The following is a 24,413-nucleotide window of genomic DNA, read 5'->3' on the forward strand; positions in this document are numbered from 1 at the left end:
CTCCAATGGCATCTGTGCCAGCACGCCCACGCCAGGCCACAACAATGGCCGCTGCCAATGTCCCAGTCCCTGGGGAGGTCTCACCTCTCACCGAGATGCACACAGGGCCTATTAGGTGAGTCTCTTTTCACCAAAGCACTGTGCACCTTTCTTTCTGGTGATTTTAGGTTGCTTTCTGAAACAGGTGAGTTTGCGCATGGGCCCTTTAAGAGCCGGTTTTAATTTCTTTGTTTACCAGCTTTTCTTGGGGTACTCCCCAATGTTTTAGTAGCAGGCAAAGTCAGATATTACGCCACTCCTCTCGATTGTGCTGGGTCCACAAAATCCCCACAGCGGGGGCGCTCCCCGGCTCAGGGCCCTGCTCCTCCAGGGAGGCTGCGTACCTGTGGGCTGCTCCTGTGCGGCCGTGAAGCTGGCGGCTTGTGAAGGCAGCATTTTTTCTCTCCAGAAGGGAGTCTCTGCCTCTACCACCTCAATTAGGATTGTCCTTTGTTGCAGGAGTTCCTCTTATCCAGTTTTCAGTTCTGTCTCAGGGGTAATTTTTCCACCAGTAGTTGTAAATTGGCTGTGTCCGCGGGAGGTGGTGAGTTCAGAGTCTGCCTACGCCGCCATCTTGACTTCCTCCCCCACCAGTTATTTCTGAGAATGCCTGGCAGGCAGAGTGAGCTGTCAAAATTTTGGATTTTTGCCATTCTGACAGATGAGAAATCTCATTAACATTTTTAATATCTGTTCTTCCAGTTTTCTCCTATGTGTACATGTATATATATGAACAAATTTCTGATGCCACCTTTGTATCCATCCTCAGCCTCATCTCGTGCCTGCCCATCCATTCATTTATCTCATACAGACTACTGGCAGAGCTAATAGAAGACAGAGCTGAGATTTAAAACTTGGCTCCGATGTCCTCTCTCTACTTCACAGTCACAGTGTGGGAAACAACTGCAGTTTCCGCTGCCTGGAGAGCTCACCTTATTCTCTGAGAATCATTTCTCTTTGAAACGGTTCCTGATGGGCCCAAGCTAGATGTCACAGTCCCAACACTTTTATTATTGCATTTAGCTCACTCACTGGTTCGTGATTCTTTGCCTTGCTCTCCTAAGGTTAGGGATGTGTGTTTTGGCATTCCAGAGCCTAGGATGATGCCAGACACTGATTAGACGCTCAATAAAGTATTTGACAAGTGACTTAGTGAGAGAGCGTATGCCTAAAATGTCGAAGATGGCTTCGCGCCCTGACCAGGGAAAGGTCCATTTGTCTGTGGTCCCAGCAGCCTTTGCTACTCCCTCTCCGCGTCTCCTGGCTGCTCCTGCCCTCAGGCCCGCGCCCCGCCCTCCTCTCGCCCTCCGCGCTCATCCCTTCGGTCCCGCCTCCAGCCCCGCCCACCGCCCGCCGCTTGCCCTGCACGCTCCTCCCCTTAGGCCCCACCTCCAGGCAAGACTGAGCGAGGATGCTGCCCAGCCGGAGAAGCGGCCCTGGGCCCGAGGGCCCACTCTACGGCTGACGTCAGCGCGCCGGGGAGGGGCGGGGTCGGAGAAGGCGCGAGCGTCCAGAGCGTGGGTTCGCCCGTGAGCTGTGGGCCCGCAGTGTTCTCTCGCGGCGTTTCCGCTCCGGGCCGTCCCGCGCTGCCCGAGGCCGCCTGTCGCCGCCCGCCTGCCGGTCGCCGAGCCGCGCCTGCGCAGCGTTCCCGGCCGAGTGGGCCGCGCCGGCGGCCATGGCGCACCGCTGCCTGCTGCTGTGGGGTCGGGGCGCCTGCTGGCCCCGCGGCCTGCCCCGGCTGCTCGTGCCTGGCGGCGGCGTGGGCCTCACCGAGCGGTCCTGTCTCCAGACGGTGAGTCCTGGGCGCCTTGCGCCCTCCGCCCCTGGCCCGGCCCTCGGGCCCGCTTGCGGCCCGCGAGAGCAGGGCGTCAAGGTCACCGGCCCCTGGGTGCGTTCACGGCGGGCCGGGTGTGCGCGGCGGGTTCCTCGCGTGATGGGGCCGCGTGCGCTGCCTTTCAGTGCCAGGACGCCTGCGCCTCAGATCCTGTGCCCCGTGGTCCCGTGAGCACGCTTGTGCGTGTCAAACCCAGGGCATCGAATTGGAACTTTGAAAACATGCCTCTCCAATGGAATCAGATCTTTGTGCGTCAGGGAACTCCGAGCTTGTCCTCTGGGAGGGTCCTCTGACTTCATTCAGGGCGAACCCGTCTTACAGATAAGGCAGCTGAGACCTGAGAAGGTTAAGGAATTTATCTGTCATATTTCCGGCATTGGTTGCCGTCGTTTCACCTGCTTTCGTGACGTTGGAAAGTAGAATGCATATATTGGGTGTATCTATTTTAAGAGTCGGCAGCATGAGCATAATGTAGTGAAAGCGCAGGTTTTGGAGTTAAGTTACTTAACCTCTCTGAGCCTCCATTTTCCCATGGGGCTGCTTGAATGGGGCTGTTGCCGGCATTCTGTTATCTGGTACATATTAAATACTAATAAACATTAACTATGATTGTTAATAATGTCATAGTAGAGACTATGTTGTTGGTAAGCAGCAGATACAGGGCTCTACACGAGTGGGCGATGGTAATAGTTTTTCTAAAGTGGTGACACTGTTTTGACACAGCCGTGGCAGTCATCTGTCTCAAGTAAAGGTTCGTGTAGTGAGTAGTCGATGTCAGCTATTTCAGTGACACAGTTTCTTGCTGGCTGTCAGTTCTTTAGAGTCCAGCCTTGCCCTGGTGTACCTAGAGGTACACAGGTACAGGCAAGAGAGCATGGTGATTAAGGCCCTGGAGTCAGTCACAGGAACCTGCCCCTTACTAACCAAATGCCCTGGAGGAAATTATCTCAGCCTCTCCACTTAAAATGGGGTATTAATAGTACCTGCATTTGTAATTTTTACTCTTTGAAGCTCCCTTGCCAGTCTTGGATTATCTTCATCTCTTTCCCACTCCATGCTGCCCTGCGCTAGGCCGTTTTTCAGTTTCTTGCATTGCATCCATTTTCCCATGTCACCTTGCTCTAATCCCTCTCCTTTCGCCCCTAGTGAATATTGGTCTCAGACATATAATGAGCAGGTGGAGATCTGCCTTGTAAATTTGCAGTTTTTGTGTCAGAGATCTTATCTAAAAGGCCTGTTGTCCGTGTGAATCATCAGTGCTGAGGTATAAGGAAGTCCCCTGCTCTGACAGCAACAGCTGGTTGTTGGGGGTCCGTGACATATATTCCCTGGTAGTGCTCTGAAGATCTGGATGGGGACATCGGGGCATTACTGTGCTGCCTGAAAGGGAGTCTGATGGAAAAGATTTTCCTTTAGGTTCGTGCTGCTGTTAAAGGTCAGAGACTGAAGTACTTCTCACAGTGAGATTCCTGGGGAAAAGATTTTTTTTTTTTTTTTGTGAGGAAGATCAGCCCTGAGCTAACATCTGTGCTAATCCTCCTCTTTTTTTTTTGCTGAGGAAGACCGGCTCTGAGCTAACATCTGTTGCCAGTCCTCCTCCTTTTTTTCCCCAAAGCCCCAGTAGATAGTTCTATGTCAAAGCTGCACATCCTTCTAGTTGCTGTATGTGGGACACGGCCTCAGCATGGCTGGAGAAGCGGTGCGTCGGTGTGCGCCTGGGATCTGAACCCCAGGCCGCCAGTAGTGGAGCTCCAGCACTTAACCGCTAAGCCATGGGGCCGGCCCCCTGGGGAAAAGATTTTGATGTGTGAGATGTCAGTTCTCAGGTATTACGCTCAGAGGAATATGTCTGATGATAAAGCAAATAAAAAGTGCTCGTATTGTCAAGCATGAAAGCTAGTCCTGTAAAATGAGGTGCTCTGAACTTAAATTTTGTGAATTGTTGTCTTTTATATTATTCTTTGAAAGGGCCTAGATTAGATATGCGGAGGAGAAAAGTTTCATTGATGGTTCTTTGATAGAAAACAACCTCGGTGTTAAACGTGGTCGCAGAGGTTATTGCTACAGGTATTCCAGGTCAACACAATTTGAAAATAGAGCTTAAAGGGGGCTTATTAGTCAATAAACCTTTATGGACTACATACCATGTGCCCAGTTCTGTACTAAGCTTTATTGTGACAAAGACTTGCTTTATATGGTGATATAAAGAACCCTTGCTCTCAAATAGCTTTCGGAATAATTGGAAATGATCATTTAAATCTAGGTATTGCCGTACAATTTTAAAAGTGCTTTTACGAAAAGTGCTTTTTAATATGTTGTTATATTTAATCCTCACAGTAGTATCCCTGAGAACTAGGCAGACAGAGTGGTTTTCTCCCATTACAGATGCGTAACTGAGGCTCCTAATATCGTGAGACTTGGTTGAAGATCATCCTGCAAAAAATTCACATTTTCAGCTTTAACAAAACTAAAAGTTCTGACACTGTCTGCCTGGTGTACTATAGGTCCTTCAAATCCCAGGCTAGATGTCACTTTTCTTGTAACATTCCTAGGTCCCTTAAACATGTAATCACTTCCTCTTCTGTGCTCCCTCTGTTCCTTATACTTAGAGGTTCTGTATTGTTTACATATTACACTATTCTGTAATTGATTTTACACTTCTAAGTTTCTTAGGGTTAGGGACTGGTTCTGACTGCCCTGTGAACTTGCCACTGCCTGGCGGCACCTGGTGTGGAGTAGATGGCTCAATAAATCGGTGTGACTTGTTGCCTTGTCCAGCTTGAATAACAGGTCATTTTAATCTACACCCTTAGTGGATTTGGCATTGGAAAAACTTTATTTATTCATGTCTGATACATTTTTATCCATTATTAGTGGTTATTTCATAGGCCAAGTGTTCCCAGGGGTCAGGGAGGGCCTAATAACAGAAGCTCCAAATTTTCTCAGACCAGCATTGCTGTCAATCAAGAACAGTGTCAGTGTTTCTGTCCTACTTTGCTGCGTAGAATTGTGTATTAATTTGAGGTTAAATCAGTTCTTTTTAATTTGTTTTTTAGATGACATTTCTTATTCACATACCATAAAATTCATCATTTTAAAGTGTACAATTCACTGGTTTTTAGTATATTCACAAAGTTGTGCAGCCATCACCACTAATTCCAGAGCATTTTCATCACCCAAAAAGAAGCCCTGTAACCATTAGCAGTCACTCCCCATTTCTCCCCAACTATTCCTCCAGCCCTAGGCAGCTATTAATCTAGTCTCTATGGATTTGCCTATTCTGGACATGTCATATAAATGTAGTTATATAATATGTGACTTTTTGTGTTTGGTTTCTTTAACTCAGCATAATGTTTTCAAGGTTTATTCATGTGGTAGCGTTTATCAGTACTTCATTCCTTTTTATGGCTGAATAATATTCCATTGTGTGAGTATACCACATTTTATCTGTTTGTTAGTTGATGGACATTTGAGTTGTTTCCACTTTTTGGCTATTGTGGATAATGCTGCTATGAACATTAATGTACAAAGTTTTGTGAGGACTTATGTTTTCAATTTTCTTGTGTAGGAGTGGAATTGCTAGATCAAATGGTAACTCTACGTTTTAACATTTTGAGAATGCCAAACTTTTCCAAAGCGGCTGCACGATTTCCCATTCCTACCAACAGTGTATGAGGGCTTTAAAATCTCCACATCTTCACCGACACTTGTTATTTTCTGTCTTTTTGATTATAGCCATGCTAGTGGATGTGAAATGGTTTTATATGTTTTTGTTTTTCTCAGCAGACATAAAGGAGGCAAATGATGATGGATGCAAATACAGATGAACTTCACTGTAAACTTTTTCATCTGTATATAAAAACTTCTTCTCCCAAAAAGTGGTGGTGAATTTTCACTTTGCAAAAGGTTAAGATTACTTGAACTTTTTCACTGCCAAATTTGGATATATCCCCTTGATGCACCTTGCCATTGGTTGCTTTTAATTGTGCAGCTAAAAATTTAATAGGGAGCTTCTTCAGTTTGTTTACATTATACCTCGGTTTATCTAGACTGTATTTACAAGCAACTTTTTAGCAACATGTTATTTAGAGCAGAGATGTATCCTAATGGGACTTGTATAACCAGGGTTCTCACTGGGGTGACAATATAGCAAATATCTTTGGCAAATATTACTAGTATAAGAGTTATTAGTGATGTTGGACCATAACTTTCTTATCTTTGAACTAAGATAAATTTAGTATTATGTTTATGAGCAGCATTGTTCTGTAATTTCAGGTAAATACTCTTGCAGTATTATCGACCCTGCAAATGAGTCAGCATGAAGCAGCAGATTTTCTGTGGCAGAGTTTGTCTTTGGAATACCGCAGATTAAGTAAACAATGCCAAAGTGAATGTGTTGGCAGGGAATTGTAATTGGGCTGCAGTTCTAACTTATGTCTGATTTTGAAGTACTTTTGTCTTCTGGATGGTAATTTATGTCTCCTGGTTCTGTTGCTGGAGTCGAGTGGCACAGTTCCAGACAACCTTAGTCATCTCTTGGGGGGGTCATTCTGTGCTAGTCTGTAACCACATGTTGAGGGAGAAACATTTCATCCCCTTTATGATTAATAAATGAAGCTCTTTTAAAATCTTTATCTTGATATAACCTTGATGCTTTTATTTATATATCGTGTTGCAGCTTTATCGATATGCTACAACTCAAGCAGCCACCAGCAGAAATTCTCTTTTGACAGATGTAATTGCCGCTTATCAAAGATTCTGTTCTCGACCTCCAAAAGGTAAACACTTAGATATGACCATAATGTTCTACATTCCTGTTAAAGAGCCATGCTGTCAGCACCTGTTCACTAAGCAGGTTCATAGGTGTTTCAGGTTGACTTTTAACCAGGTTGACTTTTAACCTCTGTCTCCTCCTATAATCCATCCCCTACCTCCTGTCTGACGTGGTAATGAAAATGTGTCACCTTCACATGTAACATTTTTATAGGTAAGGTAATGAAATTGGCATGCAAATGGGACTTTTTTCTTTTACATCTCTGGGCTGTGAACTATATTATTTAGACTTTGATTTACTCCTATGCAAAAAATGTTAGACTTTTAGCTTATGCTTTTTAATGATGTATCAACTGCTTTAAAAAAGAACACACATACACAAAACCTGATGAATTTTAGTTTGAGGATTTGCTTTTTTTTTTTCCTTTTCTAACAGGGTTTGAAAAATACTTTCCTAATGGAAAAAATGGAAAAAAAGCTAGTGAACCTAAAGAAGTCATGGGAGAAAAGAAAGGTACCTTTTTAAAAAGATTGTGTTTGAACTTACTGTTTTCCCCTAACATATGATGTTGGTGAAAGTTTTCACTGAACAAAGAAAGTGTTATCTTAAGGCAGTTCTGAAACTGTAGGTTACAATACATATAAAATTCTACAGACCCTGTATTTCATTTCACCTTAGTTTTCTGTTCATATTTTCTTGTCATTTTTCAAACTGAAGTAATTTAAGGTCACCTTAGAGGTACTGACTGATCAATATCAGTCTCATTTAACTGCATATTTGGTAAATATATATATATTTGACACTTAATTTAAACCACTGAGAAAAATCTTAGAAACCTAATACATGCAGTTTATTTAACACATATTGTGGTATAGTGCAGTGTTTTTCAAATTGTTCCTCAGAGCCTTGTCTTACCTTAGGGATTCAGAGAGGGTTTCTTAGGGCTGGGCAGCTGAGGGGACTGTGTGGGCCCTGAGCCTCCTGGCCCCCATTTCACCTGTGTGAGAGCATTAGCACAATTCCTGGCACATGTTGACATTCAATTGGCATCCTTTCTTTTTAGGGAAATGAAAGGAAAGATATAATACAGTCCTTGTTTTTAAATGAACTTGGATCTAGTTGGAGAGACAAATATATGCTCAAAGCTCAAGGAATGAAAGCAAGGCCAAGGGACAAGGGAAGGGAGAAGGGCTAGTGTGGGCTGATTGGAGCATTGGTGACGTAGGTGACATCTGCATTGTTGCCCAGCGGCATGGTAGGTAGTCTTTTAATCTTGATTTGGGGGCAGATTAATGATAATAGGTCCACTTTTTAAATACAAGCTGTTGGATACCTTTTGTGTATATGTTATTTTGTCCCAGAGAGGTATGGAATATTGTCAGGCAGCTTTAGAAATGTGCATACTCTTTGTTTCCCAGCACTGTGCCTTGTTCCAGGTAGGGCTTGCCTCTCTCAGACCATTCCTCATTTAAGACAGAGGTGCAGGAGCTCCTTATATGCATCACGGTGGGGTGAACATGTCAGGTAGCCACAGTGCCATGTAGTTTTGACTGGGTGGTGCAGCCTCCCATCCTGCACAGTAGAGGGGTGACTTGGCAGTAGTTGAAGACAGAATGGCATTTATGGGTCTTTGAGAGGATATAGAAATGGGGGGAAAAAGGAAGATGTTAGTGACTGTATTAGTTTCCTAGGGCTGCCATAACAAAGTACCACAGCTGAGTGTCATAAGCAACAGAAATGTATGTCTCACAGTTCTGGAGGCTGCAAGTCCAGAATCCATGTGTTGGCAGGGTTAGTTCCTTCTAACGGTCATGAAGGAAAGATCTGTGCCAGGCCTTTCTTTTTGGCTTGTAGAAGGCTGTCTTCTCCCTTTGTCTCTTCACATTGCCTTCTCTCTGTGCATGTCTGTGTACAAATTTCCCCTTTTTATAAGAACAGCAATCATTTTGGATTAGGACCTACCCATATGACCTTATTTTAACTTGATTATTTCTGTAGAGACCCTATCTCCAAATAAGATTACTGGGGCTTAGGACTCCAACATATGAATTTTAGGGGGAGACAGTTCAACCCGTAACAGTGACTAATTTCAGATTCTTGCAAACTAACTGTATGTGGGTGAGGTTTTTTGTTGTTGTGTTTTTTGTTTGTTTGTTTTGCCAGTTATCAAAATCATGTCTTTTCTTCAGAAGAAACTCTTAGCAGTGTTCACTTCATGGGAGTGGGAAAGAGGAGCACTTACTTTTTACCTTCAAGTGGGAACTCAGGAGTTCACTTACCTGCATTCAAATCCCAACTTGGTCACTCACTCTCTGTCACCTAACACTGCAACAAATTGTTCATCAGGTTACTTAAGCTACAGTTCCTTTGTCTGTACAATGGGTATACAGTCATGCATCGCTTAACAACGGGGATTCGTTCTGAGAAGTGCCTCCTTAGGCAATTTCATCATTGTATGAACATCACAGAGTGGACTTAAACAAACCTAGATGATATAGCCTACTACACACCTAGGCTATATGGTACTAATCTTATAGGACCACCATCGTACATGCAGTCTGTTGTTGACTGAAATGTCGTTGTGCAGCACGTAACTGTAGTATACGTAGTAGGTTATTGGGTTATTGTGCAGATTTCATGAGATAATGTATCTATAGCACTGGCTATAGATACAAGCCTCCTTGAATGTTAACTCTTTGTATTAGTCTCATCCTTCCTCATAGTACTTTATTTAGTAGCTGATCAGTTGGCCATAATGTATTTTGCAATGTCTTTTATTAAACTGTATTAATGAAAACATTGTTGAGAGATATAAAACCCTGCTGTGCTGCTGTATACACTCTTTGTTTATGAACAGAATCAAAGCCAGCTGCTACCCCGCGCCCTTCTGGAGGAGGAGTTGGTGGTGGTGGAAAACGCGGTGGCAAGAAAGATGATTCTCACTGGTGGTCCAGGTTTCAGAAGGTTTGATTTCAAACTGTGTTAATTTTTGGGCTCTGAGGTGGCCCCAGAAAAGGTTGGGAGGCATTAATGGCATTGGGAGAGATTTGTGTCCAACATAGCATAGATCATGTTGTGACGCTTCACAGAAACTGTCTCCTTCTTTGTCCAGGGTGACTTTCCATGGGATGACAAGGAATTCAGGATGCACTTTCTCTGGACTGCTCTGTTTTGGGGTGGAGTCATGTTTTACTTCCTGTTCAAGAGCTCCGGGAGAGAAATCACATGGAAGGACTTTGTCAATAACTATCTTTCCAAAGGAGTAGTAAGTATTTTATGGGATTGGTGTCTGTAGTGGTTCAAAACGTGAAATTCAGTAGATTAGACCAATTAAAAAAACAGTCAACTAGTTAGCCAAGCTTGTCCATCGTAAAATTACTATTATTGTATTGGATTTTTTTAGTGCTGGAAAGTACTGCAACCAAAAAACCTGTTTGTTTTGACCCAACAGTTCCAAAATTTACCACAAAATCCTTTTATTTCACCTTCATACCAGAGCCTAGTTTAGGAACAACCACTCCCGACTGTTGCTCTGGCAGTCCTCTGTCTGCTTCATCATTTCCTCGTGTGCCCTTGGTTGCCTCTTCTCCCTGCTGTAGTGTGCCAGCCTCTCCTGGCTTCTTTACGTCTTTACTGCTTTTAGTGTCCTGTGGGCTGTGAATAAGTGACTCAGAGTGTTTAAACGAGAGCAGACGGGCTCTAAGTGAGGGCTCGGGTAGGGCTGCGTGGGAGCCTTTGTCACCACTGGCTGGGTCTTTACCCTGTAAGACCCTATTTCAACATGTTTAAGATGCTGTTGATTGTAAGACACATTATTTTATGTATTACTAAGAAAAATTTAGTAAGCTGCCAGTTAAACTATGAAATAACATCAGTTGTCAAATGTATCCCGATTTCTGAGATGTTAAAATATGAAAAACGTCCATCTTAGAATTGATGAAATAAAGTGATAATAAGAGAACCAGGATTAGGCCTGCTGTGTAACCTTGGGGAAGTTATTTAACCCTTCAAGACTGGATTTTTCATCAATGAAGTGGATAATATAAAGATAAAGTACTAATACTAACTGAGGTAGTATAAAGAATCCAAAATTATTTTTAAAGGTTGTACAGTAAGGTGAGGATTGGAAAAATGGGAATGATTATCTACTCAGATTTTTTTCCCCCCCCCCCAAAGCCCCAGTAGATAGTTGTATGTCATAGCTGCACATCCTTCTAGTTGCTGTATGTGGGACGCGGCCTCAGCATGGCCGGAGAAGTGGTGCGTCGGTGCGTGCCCGGGATCCGAACCCGGGCCGCCAGCAGCAGAGTGCACGCACTTAACCGCTAAGCCATGGGGCCAGCCCTCTACTCAGATTTTTGAAGCAAGTATTTCTCTCATGAAAGCAAGGATATGATATGTCTAATTCCCAGGTGTTGTAGGGAGCCTGCTTTCTAAGAAGTAACTGATGTCTGTGTGGAGGGGCTGCAGCCATCCTTCAGAGTGTGGCGGCAGATGTTTGGGGAGGATTCTCCACAGCTGCACGCCTTCTGCCCCGCTGGTTCTTGGAATCAGTCTGCCGTTGCCCCAACAGTTTTATGGGGAGTAGAGAACTTCAGTCACTCCTCTCTGGACTGACTGCCTTTAGGAACAGTCAGTCCCCTCTTCCAGCTCCTCCTGGAATTATCTGGGGCTCCCTAACTTTCCATTTTTGACTCATACCTTCCAGACTTCCTGCCAAAGCAGACAGCAGCGGGAAACAAGCCTCTGCCAAAGGGCTCATGGGCTCATGCTCCACGTCAGTCAGAAGCCTTGGGATGATGATTTTAAGAGTGTTCTTAAGAATCCTGTATGGTTAGGAGGTTACAGAAAAAAACAAGTTTAAACCATTTTATTCCCATAGAGTGGCAAAAATTAAAAATTCTTATAATAGCAAGTAAGGATGTAGAACAATAGGAATATTTTGCCAGGGAATGTGAATTGGAGAGCCACTTTGGACAGCAATTTGGCAATGTCTGGTAAAGATATGTGTACCCTGCAACCCAGCCTTACTGTATCTGTCTACAGGTACATGTCCCAGAGACATTTTTGAAGATGTGTCCAAGAACACATATACCAAGATGTGTCCAAGAACGCATATACCAAGAAGGTATATGCAGGAATGTTTGTAACAGCATTGTTTGTGATAGTGAACATTTTGAAACAGCCTAAATGTCTCTTAACAGGAGAATGGATAAATAACTTGGGCTGGGCTCATAAAGTGGAATACTCTGCAGAACTGACATGTCAGCGTGGGTAAACCTCACAAATATAAAGATAGGGAGAAAAAGAAGATTGTAGAAGAATATATACTAAACAAGACCATTTTAAATTAAGTTTAAAAACAGGCAAAAGTGAGTGTCCATTTAGGGTTATGTCTGCATGTGGCACAAGTACTAGGACGTGGTTTGGGACGGTCAGCACCTATGCAGAAGTGGCTGCCTCTGGGGACAGGGTGTGACTGGGGGCTTCAACCGTGTCTATGATGTTTTATTTCTCTAGCCAGAGGGGGGAACATGGAGCATCCTTATGTTACTCGTTATTCCTTGTATGTGTGAAATATCCTGTGCATTTTAAATGAGCTTAAGAATATCTCGAGTGTTTTCTGTAAATTTGTTTGAATATTTAACTTTTTAAAATTCCAGGTAGACAGACTGGAAGTCGTCAACAAGCGTTTTGTTCGAGTGACTTTTACACCAGGAAAAACTCCTGTTGATGGGGTAAATGATTTTATTAATTGATGTGAATTAGCTGTAAATTAACTTTCCAGATCTAAAGCTGAAAAGCACACATTCCTTCACATTGCAGTAGCTCTATTCACAGGATATAATAGAATTGGGCAGTGCAACAGTTGTAATCTTCACAAACGGATGACAGTGTGAATGTTGTGTATATGTAATTGTGATACAAGGATTGGGTCAGTTGTTTTTGTTTTTGTTTGGTTTTGGTAATCGTTTTGGCTCTACCTTTAGTAAACAGTGAGTGAAATCCCAGTTTTCAGTATTCCAGTATCATGTGTGATTTTTCAAAACTGAGAAAACAGTTGTTTGGTTAGTAAAAAGTTAAAATCAGAATTGTTTATGTCTTGAGACAGCTTTTTTCCAATCAGTTTAAGAAGCATTCTGATCATCTCTTCCAGCTGTTTTGTGATATTATATTATTTTAATTTCCATTTCTTCTCCTATTTTTAAAATAATTTGTATTTTGTGCCCAACCAGTTTGAACTCTATTCCAGAGACCCTAGACCGGGTTGAGGGGATTATTGGGGAGAGGAGATGAGAGGGGCAGATAAGGTTCCCAGGTGATTCCTAGTTCTCCTCTGGGCCTGACCCCCTGGACCTATCCCTAGTTGCTTGGTGTCCTGCAGTCTTAAGACCACCCCCCAGGGCCAGACCTCTCTACCAGGTTGCATCTCTTCTCTTGGATGATTTTGTTCAACCATTTCCTAGTCATCCTGCCTGGATGGGGCAACATTTAAGGAAAACTAGAACTGATGGTTACCATCTCTCTCTGTCTGATAGCATTTCAGTAAATACGAGAATATTTGTAAAGTCATATGGCTCTGGTATTTCAGTCACTTTTTGGAAAGTTATTTTAATTGTCCTGATTTTTTCCCCTGTTCTCTTTATCTTATGGTGAAATGTTCATTAATGACCATGCTACTTTTTTTTTTCTCAGAACTATTCCTCAGAGTTTTAGTGCTGGGAATTAAATTGGCACTCCCTTTCAAGAGGACAGTTTGGCAGTGTATATATATCAGCAGTTTTGAAAGTATGCACACACTCAGTAATTTTGCTTCTAGGACTATATCCTAGGGAAATAATTAAGGATGCATGTAAAGATGTCTATACAAGGACATCTTCCAAAACATTGTTTATAGAGCATAAAGTTAGAAACAGATAAATGTCCACACTGGGCACCTCATTAACAGCAGGGACTCTTCATTTCCCCTGCTTTCATCTCCTGCTGGAGCAGTGGCTCTCAGTAGGGCAGTGCCCTTCCGTAGAAGGCAATTTCTACATTTAGTATTGACATGCACGAGCATTTGCCTATTGAAATTCATACCATTTTATTATAGATTACTTTCTTTTTATTTCTCCTTTATATTACAGTTAATGTTTTATATTAATTTCTTTTCAAATGGTGCATGTATTTCAAGGTTGTAAAGGGATATTATGAAATCTTGAAGAGATGGAATCAAAATTGCTAATAGCGTTTATCCCTGGATGTTGAGGTTATAGGTACTTTTTATTTTCTTTATGTTTGTATTTCCTTAGTTTTGTACAGAGAATATGTATTGCTTGTTTATTTCGAGCTTTCAGAAGTGGACGTAAGATTTTCAGTGTCCTACTGCTCATGGAGTAGCGATATTAATTACCGTGCTGTGCTGTATAAGCACAGGCTTTGGAGTCTGACGGACTGAGCTTCAGCTGAGCTCTACTCTTTACTAGCTATATGGCCTAGTTCCCCTGAGCCTCGGTTTATCTTTAAAATGGGAACGACAGCGCCGGCCCGGTGGCGCAAGTGGTTAAGTGCGCATGCTCCGCTGCGGCGGCCCGGGGTTTGCTGGTTCGGATTCCGGGCGCGCACTGACACGCCACTTGGCAAGCCATGCTGTGGCTTGCCATATAAAGTGGAGGAAGATGGGCATGGATGTTAGCCCAGGGCCAGTCTTCCTCAGCAAAAAAAGAGGAAGCTTGGCAGATGTTAGCACGGGGCTGATCTTCCTCACAACAACAGCAAAAAAAGGGAACGACAGTAATACTCTTTTATTTTTTTTTTTTATTTTTTTATTTTTTTAAAGATTTTATTTATTTTATTTTTTCCCCCCAAAACCCCAGCAGATAGTTGTATGTCATAGCTGCACATCCTTCTAGTTGCGGCATGTGGGACTCGGCCTCAGGATGGACGGAGAAGTGGTGCCTCGATGCGCACCCGGGATCCGAACCCGGACCGCCAGCATTGCAGCGCGCGCACTTAACCACCAAGCCACAGGGCCGGCCCTAGTAATACTCTTTTAGGGCTTAGTGCTTAAATGAGATCATGAAAGTGGTGGTTTTCAGACTTCACTGTGCATGAGAATCATCTAGAGAGCTGGGCCCCACCCCCAGGGGTTCTTATCTAGATCTCATCCCCAAAATCTCCCTGCTGCTGGTCCGCCCTGACTCTGGTGGAGTCATGCATTTAACATATTGTCCAGTTGAGAGTAGGTGCTAAGTAAGGGAATGCTCCATCACGTGGTTAATCTATTATTGACATGTTTTAGGGCTTGTAGCCACAGGAATTTTGTAGCTTTGTCAGTGACCAACTTACCAAGAACTATTGTTATATTATAAAACTTACTCTCCATCTTTTGTTTTTAGATATGTGGAGAGCCATACCACAGTGATATTCCCCACTCAGTAACACTGGTTGGTGGGAGAAATATGGGATGATGTATTACTCTCGAATTGTCTTGAGTTTTATATCATAGACTTATTGTTTTGATAAAAAAAAATTTTTTAAGCGATTGCAGGTTAAAGGAGGAACTAAGTCTTTTGTGCTGTAAAATGCGGCTGATACTTGCAAAGTGCTTGAAATAGGGTCTAGTATAAAGTAAAAGTCCATAAATGTGAGTTGTTATGATTAGTGTTTTCATGGTTGTGTAAGAGAGGCAGTGTGACGTGGTGATGAGGGTCCCTGGGCCTGGAGCCAGACTGCCTATGCTCAGTTCCAGCCTCTTACTAGAGGTGTAACCGTGGGCAAGTGAAGTCACCCCTGTAGTTTTCTCATCTGTCAGATGGGGACATTAAGAGTCACAGCTGATATTCAGCTAGGAAACACTAGCACAATGTGAAATACGTCTGTACTGGTGGGTAATGTTGCGGGAGGAAGACTATCCTCTACCCACTCGGGGCCCTTTCTGGCTGGGCTACAAATTAAATTGACATGACACTGAATAGCAGGAGAAAATCAAACAAAGCTTTACAACATGTACACATGGGAGAGACCCAGGAAAAGCTGAGTAACTTGCCAAAATGGCCGAGCTGCCAGGTTAAAGAGCATCTTCAGCTAAAGACAAAGGAGCATGTTGGGGGTAGTGGTTTGGGACTTCAAAGGAGAGGAAAGTAATTCAGATGGAGATGGAAAAGCAAATGTTTGACGATGTGGCCCAGGACACAGAATTTTGATAAGATGGTCTTGTGGGTACCTTTCTTTTTTTTTTTTTTTAATTTTATTTATTTTTCCCCCAAAGCCCCAGTAGATAGTTGTATGTCATAGTTGTGCATTCTTCTAGCTGCTGTACGTGGGATGCGGCCTCAGCATGGCTGGAGAAACAGTGCGTCTGTGCGTGCCCGGGATCCGAACCTGGGCCGCCTGCATCGGAGCGCACGCACTTAACCACTAAGCCACGGGGCCGGCCCTTGTGGGTACCTTTCTTATCACACCTATTTTATGTTATGCTATAGTTATCTCCTGGTATTAGCTCCTTCCTGGAACAGGCCTTCTATCTTAAATTCTTTTAGGCAGTTAGGGGGAAGGCCAAAGTTTCTTTTAGAGTTTTTTGAGCGTTTATTGTCTTCAGTTTGAAATAATCCACATACCAGAGTGGCACAGCTTGGGGCGACCTGCCCTGCACCCCATCAGTAACATAGTTGTTGTCTCAGGCCCTTCAGGCGTCCCTCTCTAGGTCCTCAGAAACCCACCAGATCCAGTCAATAGAGGGTAACGCCTAGTGCAGCAAAGCACACTTCTGTTCTCAATGGATTTTGGGGATGTCTTCCCAATGTTTAATGATAGGACCTACTTCTTAGGGTGGTTCTGAAGATTGAATGAATTAATGTATATAAAGGGCTTAGAATAATACCTGACACTTAGTAAGTGCTCAGTAAACTTTAGCTGTTATTACTGTGTCACGTTTGTTTTTAGTTTGGGAATAGGCAGCTGAGAAATACCTGGGAAATGGAGAAGAGGAAAAGGATGCATATTTATTTATGAAAAGGATTTTCTTTTTAGATAGATTTTTCATTCTTTTGAGTTTATAATTTTAGAACCACTGAGGAACATTGCTAAAGAAATGCTTATTTACCAAGGATTGCCAAGTGTTCTCACTGAGTGATACTTAATCACCACATCATTAAAGCCAGTCTTTTATTATTGCTATTTTTTTTTAATTTGTAAGTTTTCAGTATTTCTGAAAAATTCTTAATAAGTTGAATCCTTTAGTGAATTGAACCCTTTGTTTCCCCTTCATTTCCCTAACAAAATTAGGATATTTTGTTTTTCTGTTTTTATAGCAATACGTCTGGTTTAATATTGGCAGTGTGGACACCTTTGAGCGGAATCTGGAAACTTTACAGCAGGAATTGGGCATAGAAGGGGAGAATCGGGTACCTGTTGTCTACATTGCTGAAAGTGATGGGTAAGAAGCAATGAAAACACAGAAACGTGTGGAAGACTGTTCACTGTGCTCTGTGTGGTTCACTGTGTGTTCCGTCACCAGGTGGCAAGTTACACATTATATTCTCAAACAGGTCTATCTCAATTTGGCCAGAGTTTTTTCTGAACCGTTAGTAACTTACTAGTTTTTGCTAGTGACTGATTGATTTTCTACACATTTATATTTATCTCGATTAGGCCGTGGTTTGGGATATTAATGTCCAATGTGCTGTACTTTTGTAGGATTTTAGCATAAAGAGCCCTTTTGGGTTAAAGAGTGGCATTCCCACCTTTTTACTGTCATTTACATTTATATTTCATAGAGTTTTCTAGGATTTTAATTCTTCTTCCTCTCTTGTCAGAGCTGCTTCTTCCGTTAGAGGTCATTTGTCTTTAATGAGGCCACTTACAAGTCTGGGTCTTTCAAGAAGGGCCCATTGACTGCAAGAGTCACCTGTCTTTGAGCTTATTTGGGAATTATATTGCCTTTCAGTGCTCATCCACATACACTCAGGTAGATCTCCTGGCAGTTACCCATTTGCATTAAATGCAGAAGGTATACCTTGCTATAGAGGTACCAGTTTGAGAGTGAAAGTAGAAATAAATTTTAATTTTTCTATATATGTAAAAGAGCAGAAAACAGATAGCTAGTGTGTTAATCGAGCTGATTGTGTTACTCAGTTTTAGGAACTTTCTTGAATCTTGGTTTGTGTAGACCTACGATCTACCTGCAGTATTTAGATCCAGAATGCTATTGAGATTATTTCACATATATCCCTCGGCCTGAGGCTATCATATAATTATTTAACTCTATAGGCTGGTGCTGAAACATTACAAAAAGTTGTGTTGTATCATTCTTTAAACTTTTATGGTCAGTGCATTTTTTTTTCCTCCAGAAATAAACCAAAGATAAATTTTTCATGGTTCTTGCTGCCTGCTGTAGCAGCATTTAAAATTTTGTAATAAATGAAAAATTAGAAAGCAAGTCCTGGCTTTGGTTTTGTTTTGTTTTTGACGTAAACCATGTACAAGGTTTTGATCCAGATTTCTTAGGGTAAGTTAAACTAAGTGCATTATATATTACCCAATATAAGTGTATATCTGTGGTCATAGTTGTGTTCAAGTTAACTTTGTTAAGACAAAAGTCATCCCCAGACTTTAAGTCATTCCCAAGCAGCTCCCTCCAGGGCAGCACAAGGTGGGAGGGCACACCAGTTCCCCTGGGAGTCTGTTGAGCCTGCACAAGCTGCACAGAGTGGCCTCTGTGGCACTGGTAGAAAGATGGCGCTCATCTTTGTATGCAGAGCTTTTGAAGCTGATATGCTGTTAACTTAGCAAGGATTTGATACTTGGAAGACATCTCTTCAGAATAGTTGATGCATTCCAATAAGAGAACTGGAATTTTTAGCCATGCTAATACCAGGATCATGTTAAAATTTTTAACTGAGTAATACAAAAGAAATTTCTTTGAAACTCAGATATAATGGTAATAAATCACAGCTTTTTAGGTCTATACTGTGCATAAACAGTGGTTATTGGGATAGGAATAAAATATCAATGGACAGCATACATGTTAAGAACAGGGTTTTTTTTGGTCTTCTGTGATTCTACTTCAGTGATATTGACACACTTAAGATTCTCCTTGAGCCTGAGATAAAATATTAGAATATTCAGGTTTCATAAAAATAGAAAATGTATGCAATTATTATCCCAAGCAGTTATCAAAAAGTGTATCTTTCAAAACGTGTTAAAAGCCAAAGATTAACAGTCTTAAAAACATGTCACTGCTTTGTGTGGTTCCCTTTAGTTCATTTCTCCTGAGCATGCTGCCCACGGTGCTCATCATCGCTTTCTTACTATACACCATACGAAGAGGGCCTGCTGGTATTGGTCGAACAGGCAGAGGGATGGGTGGACTCTTCAGTGTTGGAGAAACCACTGCCAAAGTCTTAAAGGATGAGATAGATGTGAAGTTCAAAGATGTGGCTGGCTGTGAGGAGGCCAAGCTAGAGATAATGGAATTCGTGAATTTCTTGAAAAACCCGAAGCAGTATCAAGACCTAGGAGCAAAAATACCAAAGGTAAAATGAACTTTCAGAAGATTGTTTTCCACTCATTAACCCAAAGTCTTTTGAATTATTTTTTGATCTCTGAAGTTATAATTTTATGGTTTGATTACTTACTATAATGTAGCTGTTTTTGTCTTTCCTCTCTCTTAATTTATTAGTCTCTGCTTAACTCAAGAGTCTTTTTGGGTCAGTTGTTCTGTGAATGTGTCTTTTTGCATGTAGTGTGTATACCCCTGAAAAGATTTGTGTTCTCTTCTTGGAAGCCTTCCTCAATTTGCCTTCCTTCCCCCCAAGTCTGATTTAGTCACCCCATCTCTCAGCAGCTGTAGTACCCTGAGCATATGCTGCCTGCTGTCACCCAGTTGTCTCTCCCTCAGCTGGTATGCGTGGACCCTCTGCCTGGGCCTGGCACTGAGGTTCGTGGCACAGGAATTGGTGGGGAAGAGACAGGAGCACTAATTTTCACCTTCCTTCCTCCCAGCAGACATCCCTGTGCCCACTGTGCAATGGGCAGCCTTACTGATCTGTGTATTCCCAGGGCCAGGCTAGGTCATTAAGTAAATGAATCAAAAAAAATTTAACTAATTCTTTTAAAAATCCATTAATAAAATTTACTTTAAAGAAATCTTTTGTAAAGGGAATCATCATTTTCTTGATTTCATGTCTTGCCTATATGGATAAAAAGTCATATTTTATAACTTCATAATTTGCTATTACTTAAGTACTTATTCACATCATACTTAGGCATCTCCATTATAGTGTTTGAGAAAATACTTATGTTTTTTCTCTTTAAGTTCATCGTGGGTCATTATGTTTTTACTTCATTTGTGAAATTTTAAAGGAAAGAAAATAAGCAAAATGTAAATTGGGAGTGTCGTGTTTGTGTCTCCTTGAATTATTTAAGTAAGCCTCAGTTGGTTTATTAGTCGTTTCCTAGCTTAAGTCACCCTTTATATACTGATAGAAAGGCCTAAAAAGCAACACTAAAAAATCTTATAAAATAAGAGTATTTAAGATTTCACATTCTTACCAATTTTTTTTAAACAAAATAGTCTGTAATAATCCTTTTCTTACTCTTCTTACTAATGTAAAAATGTTCTACTGTAGTTCAGATGTTTCAGAAATATTTAGTGTATATTACTGAAATTTATAGACAGATTTATATCTTGGAATTATCTATGGATATACAGTTTTTATGAATTCTAGTTAAATATATTTTCTCTTTTTTATATCTGAAGGGTGCCATTCTCACTGGCCCTCCAGGTACTGGGAAGACACTGCTAGCTAAGGCCACAGCCGGAGAAGCCAACGTTCCTTTCATCACTGTTAGTGGATCCGAGTTCTTGGAGATGTTTGTGGGTGTGGGTCCAGCTAGAGTAAGTCTTCTGTTCTGTTCTGATGGTGTAGCTTCCTCCCCCTTCCCCCTAGTTACCCGAAATGGGAACTTGGTAAAGATGGCCCTGTCTCCTGGAGTGATCTCTCACCAGTCACTGCCTTGAACACACTTCCAGGGCAAACCCTACTGCACAGCCTATGACTTCCACCCTGCCTTCCTCTGCAACAGGATTGCGTTCTGTTAAATGAGTTGTCTTTTTGTTGTTGAGTTGTAAGAGTTCTTTATATATTCTGGATACTAACTCCTAATCATATCTATGATTTGCAAATATTTTCTTCCATTTTGTGCATTGTCTCTTCACTTTCTTGATAGTGAAGCACAAAAGTTTTAGATTTTGATGAAGTTCAATGTATCTATTTTTTTTCTTGCTCGTGCTTTTAGTGTCATATCTGAGAATCTGTTGCCAAATCCAAGGTCATAAATATTTACTCCTATGTTTTCTTCTGAGAGTTTTATGGTTTTAGCTCTTACATTTAGATCTATGATCCATTTTGAGTTACTATGGTGTGAGATATAAGGATCTAACTTTACTCTTTTACATATGTATATATCCAGTTTTCCCAGCATCATGTGTTGAAAAGACTCTTATTTCACCGTTGAAAGGTCTTGGCACCCTTGACCACAGATAGACATGAAGGTTTATTTCTGGACTCAGTTCTGTCCTATCGACCTAAATGTTTGTCTGTATGCCAGTACCACACTGTCTTGATTACTGTTGCTTTGTAGTAAGTTTTGAAATCAGGAAGTGTGAGTGTGGATTCATTTTTAAAGAAACACTTAAATTTTTACTCTTGTGTATTTTACCCGTGTCTAAAATGTTGACTTTTTTTAAGTGATGTAGAAATGCAAAGTGCTATCACAATTACGTTTCAAACATTAGGATACAACTTAGAATCAATAACAAAGTGCTGTGTTATCAATTGGCAGCATTTTTTCTTTCTCAGTGGCAAGTATAGTAATGATGGGTCTTACCATTGTTGGCATCTTAGATGAGATGAACTATGATAGGTGGAGTAAGTGGATTTATATGGGTTTTGTAAGGCAGATACATCTTAGAAAAATGGAGGAGCATGGGGGAGTTGAGTGTTTATAATGATGGACCATGGAATCTAATATGGGCAAGGGAGGAATTGAAGACAGGAGAGGAGCTGTGGATGGTGGGAAAGCAGTGGACCTAATGAGATGGAGACCTAAGAAGTCAGTGAAGAGTTGGTTGTGAGAGTTGCTTGAGTACGTAGGCAGGTCAAACCAGTAGAGAGTTGTTCGTTTAGAGGGGACCTTGGCAGTGCTGGCCATGTCAGTGGAGCAAAAAGTGATTGAAGAGGTGAGTCAGGGAACCGAGAGACCAAGACCCATTTGGATGTGGAAATCCCTAAGAAGATGGTGCCTGGTGGGGGATGTGGGTCAGGGAGTGGGAGATCAGGCCCGTGGAGAATGCAAGTGCCGGGAGAGTAGAGTGCCTGCCACAGGGCAGGAGCCTCAGCAAGCAGGTGGTTTTCCAGCAAAATTATTTTAGCAGTAGTGATGGGGTGTGAGGTGGACCCCAACTTCAGCTGGCCCAGAGGGAAAGATAAAAACCCCTTCCAGTTGAGAGCTTTGCAGGGACAGCCAAATTTAGTTCAGTGAAGGAGGTGAAGGAAGTATTCAGGGAAGAGCTTGAGAGGGTAGGAGATTTGTTAATCACAGATCTAGAGTTCAATGGGGGAGGCCGTAGAGAGACATGAGTTATGTTAGGGCATGTGTTCAGAGCAATGTAGGAATGAAAACCCAGAATTTCTGGCAGGAGAGGATGATGGGGAGACTTCTGGTGAGTGAAATAAAAGGATATGAAGCATAGGGAGTTGGTCGCTGAATGTCTTAGGGGCAAGGTGATAGGGCGAGACCCTGAACTCTTAGCTGATGGTGATGCCTGGAGACAGCTATTTCTTCTTCAACGCACCTAAACTAGTGACCTGGGGACATGCTTAGCGGGACAGAATGTGTGTGCAGGGGCCTCACGGCTGCTCCTGTTGCAGCGGGGCTGAGGGCAGGTCACCGTCCGTCATTCCGGGCGATCACTGGATGGGCTTGGGAGGGTCGTTGCCTTTGCTTTCTGTGTCCATGTTGCCTGGATCTGTTAGTAAGTCTCTGCTTGTTAATAACTGCCTCAGGCGTGACATGTGCACCCCGGAGCAGTGTGAACTTTAAATTGAATGTAAAGATTACAGCTGTACTGTTACCTTTTTGTAGGCTACAAATATATAGTATTAATTTGTTGATGTTTTAAAAATAGCAGATATTGTTAGTGCTTATTACATACACAATAATTTATGAGATTGCAGAAGTAATATTTGCTCACCTTAAATCAGTTGCCCACCAAGTTACTCATTATTTGCCACTTCACTTCTTTGCTAGTTGTAACTTGCAAAATATGTACTGTACAGTATGTAACACAAAAGATTGTCTTTCTATGGGAGAGGAAACTTGATATTTATTTTTTGTTCGAGAAATAAATGATATTTACTTGTCTAGTATTTATATTTTTATGCAGGTCCGAGACTTATTTGCCCTTGCTCGGAAGAACGCCCCTTGCATTCTTTTCATTGATGAAATAGATGCTGTGGGAAGGAAGAGAGGAAGAGGCAACTTCGGGGGGCAGAGTGAGCAGGAGAATACACTCAATCAGCTGCTCGTGGAAATGGATGGTGAATATCCAAGTCTTTTGTATTTTAAACTATGCTTTGTAATTGTTTTACATATATCTAAAAGGAGAATCCTTATGCTAATATTTACAGAAAAAAAAGCATTCTCTAAAAGAGCCCTTTTTACAGGCTCTTTTATACCAGTGCAGTTAATAGCAAAATATTCTTGCCTGACAGCCTGCCGTAACTTAATATTGGTGTTAAGATGGTATTTGTACCAGGTGTTGAATAAGAGGAAAATAGATGAAATGATTCACAAAAGAATTATAGTGTCATTCTCAAAACCATGTATGATTCTGAAGCATCTGAAAAACGCATGTGTAACCAAGTGTGAATTTGGCAGATTTCAAATACTCTTTTAGTAAGAGAGTAGCAGTCTTTCCATGCTAGTCAGCTTTGTCTTTTATTTGGGAAAGCCAATTCTTAGGATGTGCCACATCCTTCCTGCTGTAAGATACATTGATGCTGTGGTGTGCTTCGAAAGGGGAAGCACAGTGCCGAGTATTGAACTGGTTTACATTACTGAGCTGGGCATAGTATTGAGAATAAGAAGGTAGAGCCCCTCCTTCAATGTTTGGTGGTTGGGTCACATGTTCAAATCAGAGTGCCACATTTGGGGAAATTAGCAGCTGAGCTCTTTCAGTGCCAGGTTCTGAGGTTGAAGGCTCTGTGGCCATGGCATTGGCATTTGAGAAATGGCCAATAAAACACCAAGTTGAGCCTGGAGAAGAGGTCAGAAGTGGAGGCTAACACCTGGCTTCAAATATGCGATGGGTTGTCCTATGGCCCAGGGAGTTTAGACACATCATTTGCAAATTTAATCTTATTGATTTTAAAACATTTTTAAAATTGACAACATAATCTAAATTTCTAGTTAAATAAATTAAAATCTTTGGTAATTTGTTTTTAGAAAATTGATTCTTGGGGCCGGCCCAGTGGCGCAAGCGGTTAAGTGCACACGCTCTGCTGCGGTGGCCCGGGGATCGTCGGTTCGGATCCCGGGCAAGCACCGACACACCGCTTGGCAGGCCATGCTGTGGCGGCGTCCCATATAAAGTGGAAGAAGATGGGCATGGATGTTAGCCCAGGGCCAGTCTTCCTCGGCAAAAATGAGGAGGATTGGCAGATGTTAGCGCAGGGCCAATCTTCCTCACAAAAAAAAAAAAAAGAAAGAAAATTGATT

The 24,413-nt window shown here is 42.0% G+C and overlaps 1 protein-coding gene across 1 annotated transcript in view; it reads left to right on the forward strand.

The window, feature by feature from the left end:
* The first annotated feature begins 1,561 nt into the window (after window positions 1-1,561).
* The window catches only part of AFG3L2 (AFG3 like matrix AAA peptidase subunit 2), a 39,198-nt gene continuing 16,346 nt past the window's right edge, over window positions 1,562-24,413 (forward strand). The window contains exons 1-10 of the mRNA XM_087438958.1: window positions 1,562-1,831; window positions 6,552-6,651; window positions 7,083-7,160; window positions 9,505-9,611; window positions 9,760-9,912; window positions 12,311-12,385; window positions 16,943-17,067; window positions 18,892-19,165; window positions 20,392-20,529; window positions 23,080-23,233. Coding sequence (XP_087295084.1) covers window positions 1,715-1,831; window positions 6,552-6,651; window positions 7,083-7,160; window positions 9,505-9,611; window positions 9,760-9,912; window positions 12,311-12,385; window positions 16,943-17,067; window positions 18,892-19,165; window positions 20,392-20,529; window positions 23,080-23,233 — 1,321 coding nt within the window. The 5' untranslated portion in view covers window positions 1,562-1,714. The remainder of the gene's footprint in view (window positions 1,832-6,551; window positions 6,652-7,082; window positions 7,161-9,504; window positions 9,612-9,759; window positions 9,913-12,310; window positions 12,386-16,942; window positions 17,068-18,891; window positions 19,166-20,391; window positions 20,530-23,079; window positions 23,234-24,413) is intronic.

This window comes from Ceratotherium simum, chromosome 14 (assembly GCF_057802395.1).
Source record: "Ceratotherium simum simum isolate JZ-2026a chromosome 14, ASM5780239v1, whole genome shotgun sequence".
NCBI lineage: Eukaryota > Metazoa > Chordata > Mammalia > Perissodactyla > Rhinocerotidae > Ceratotherium > Ceratotherium simum.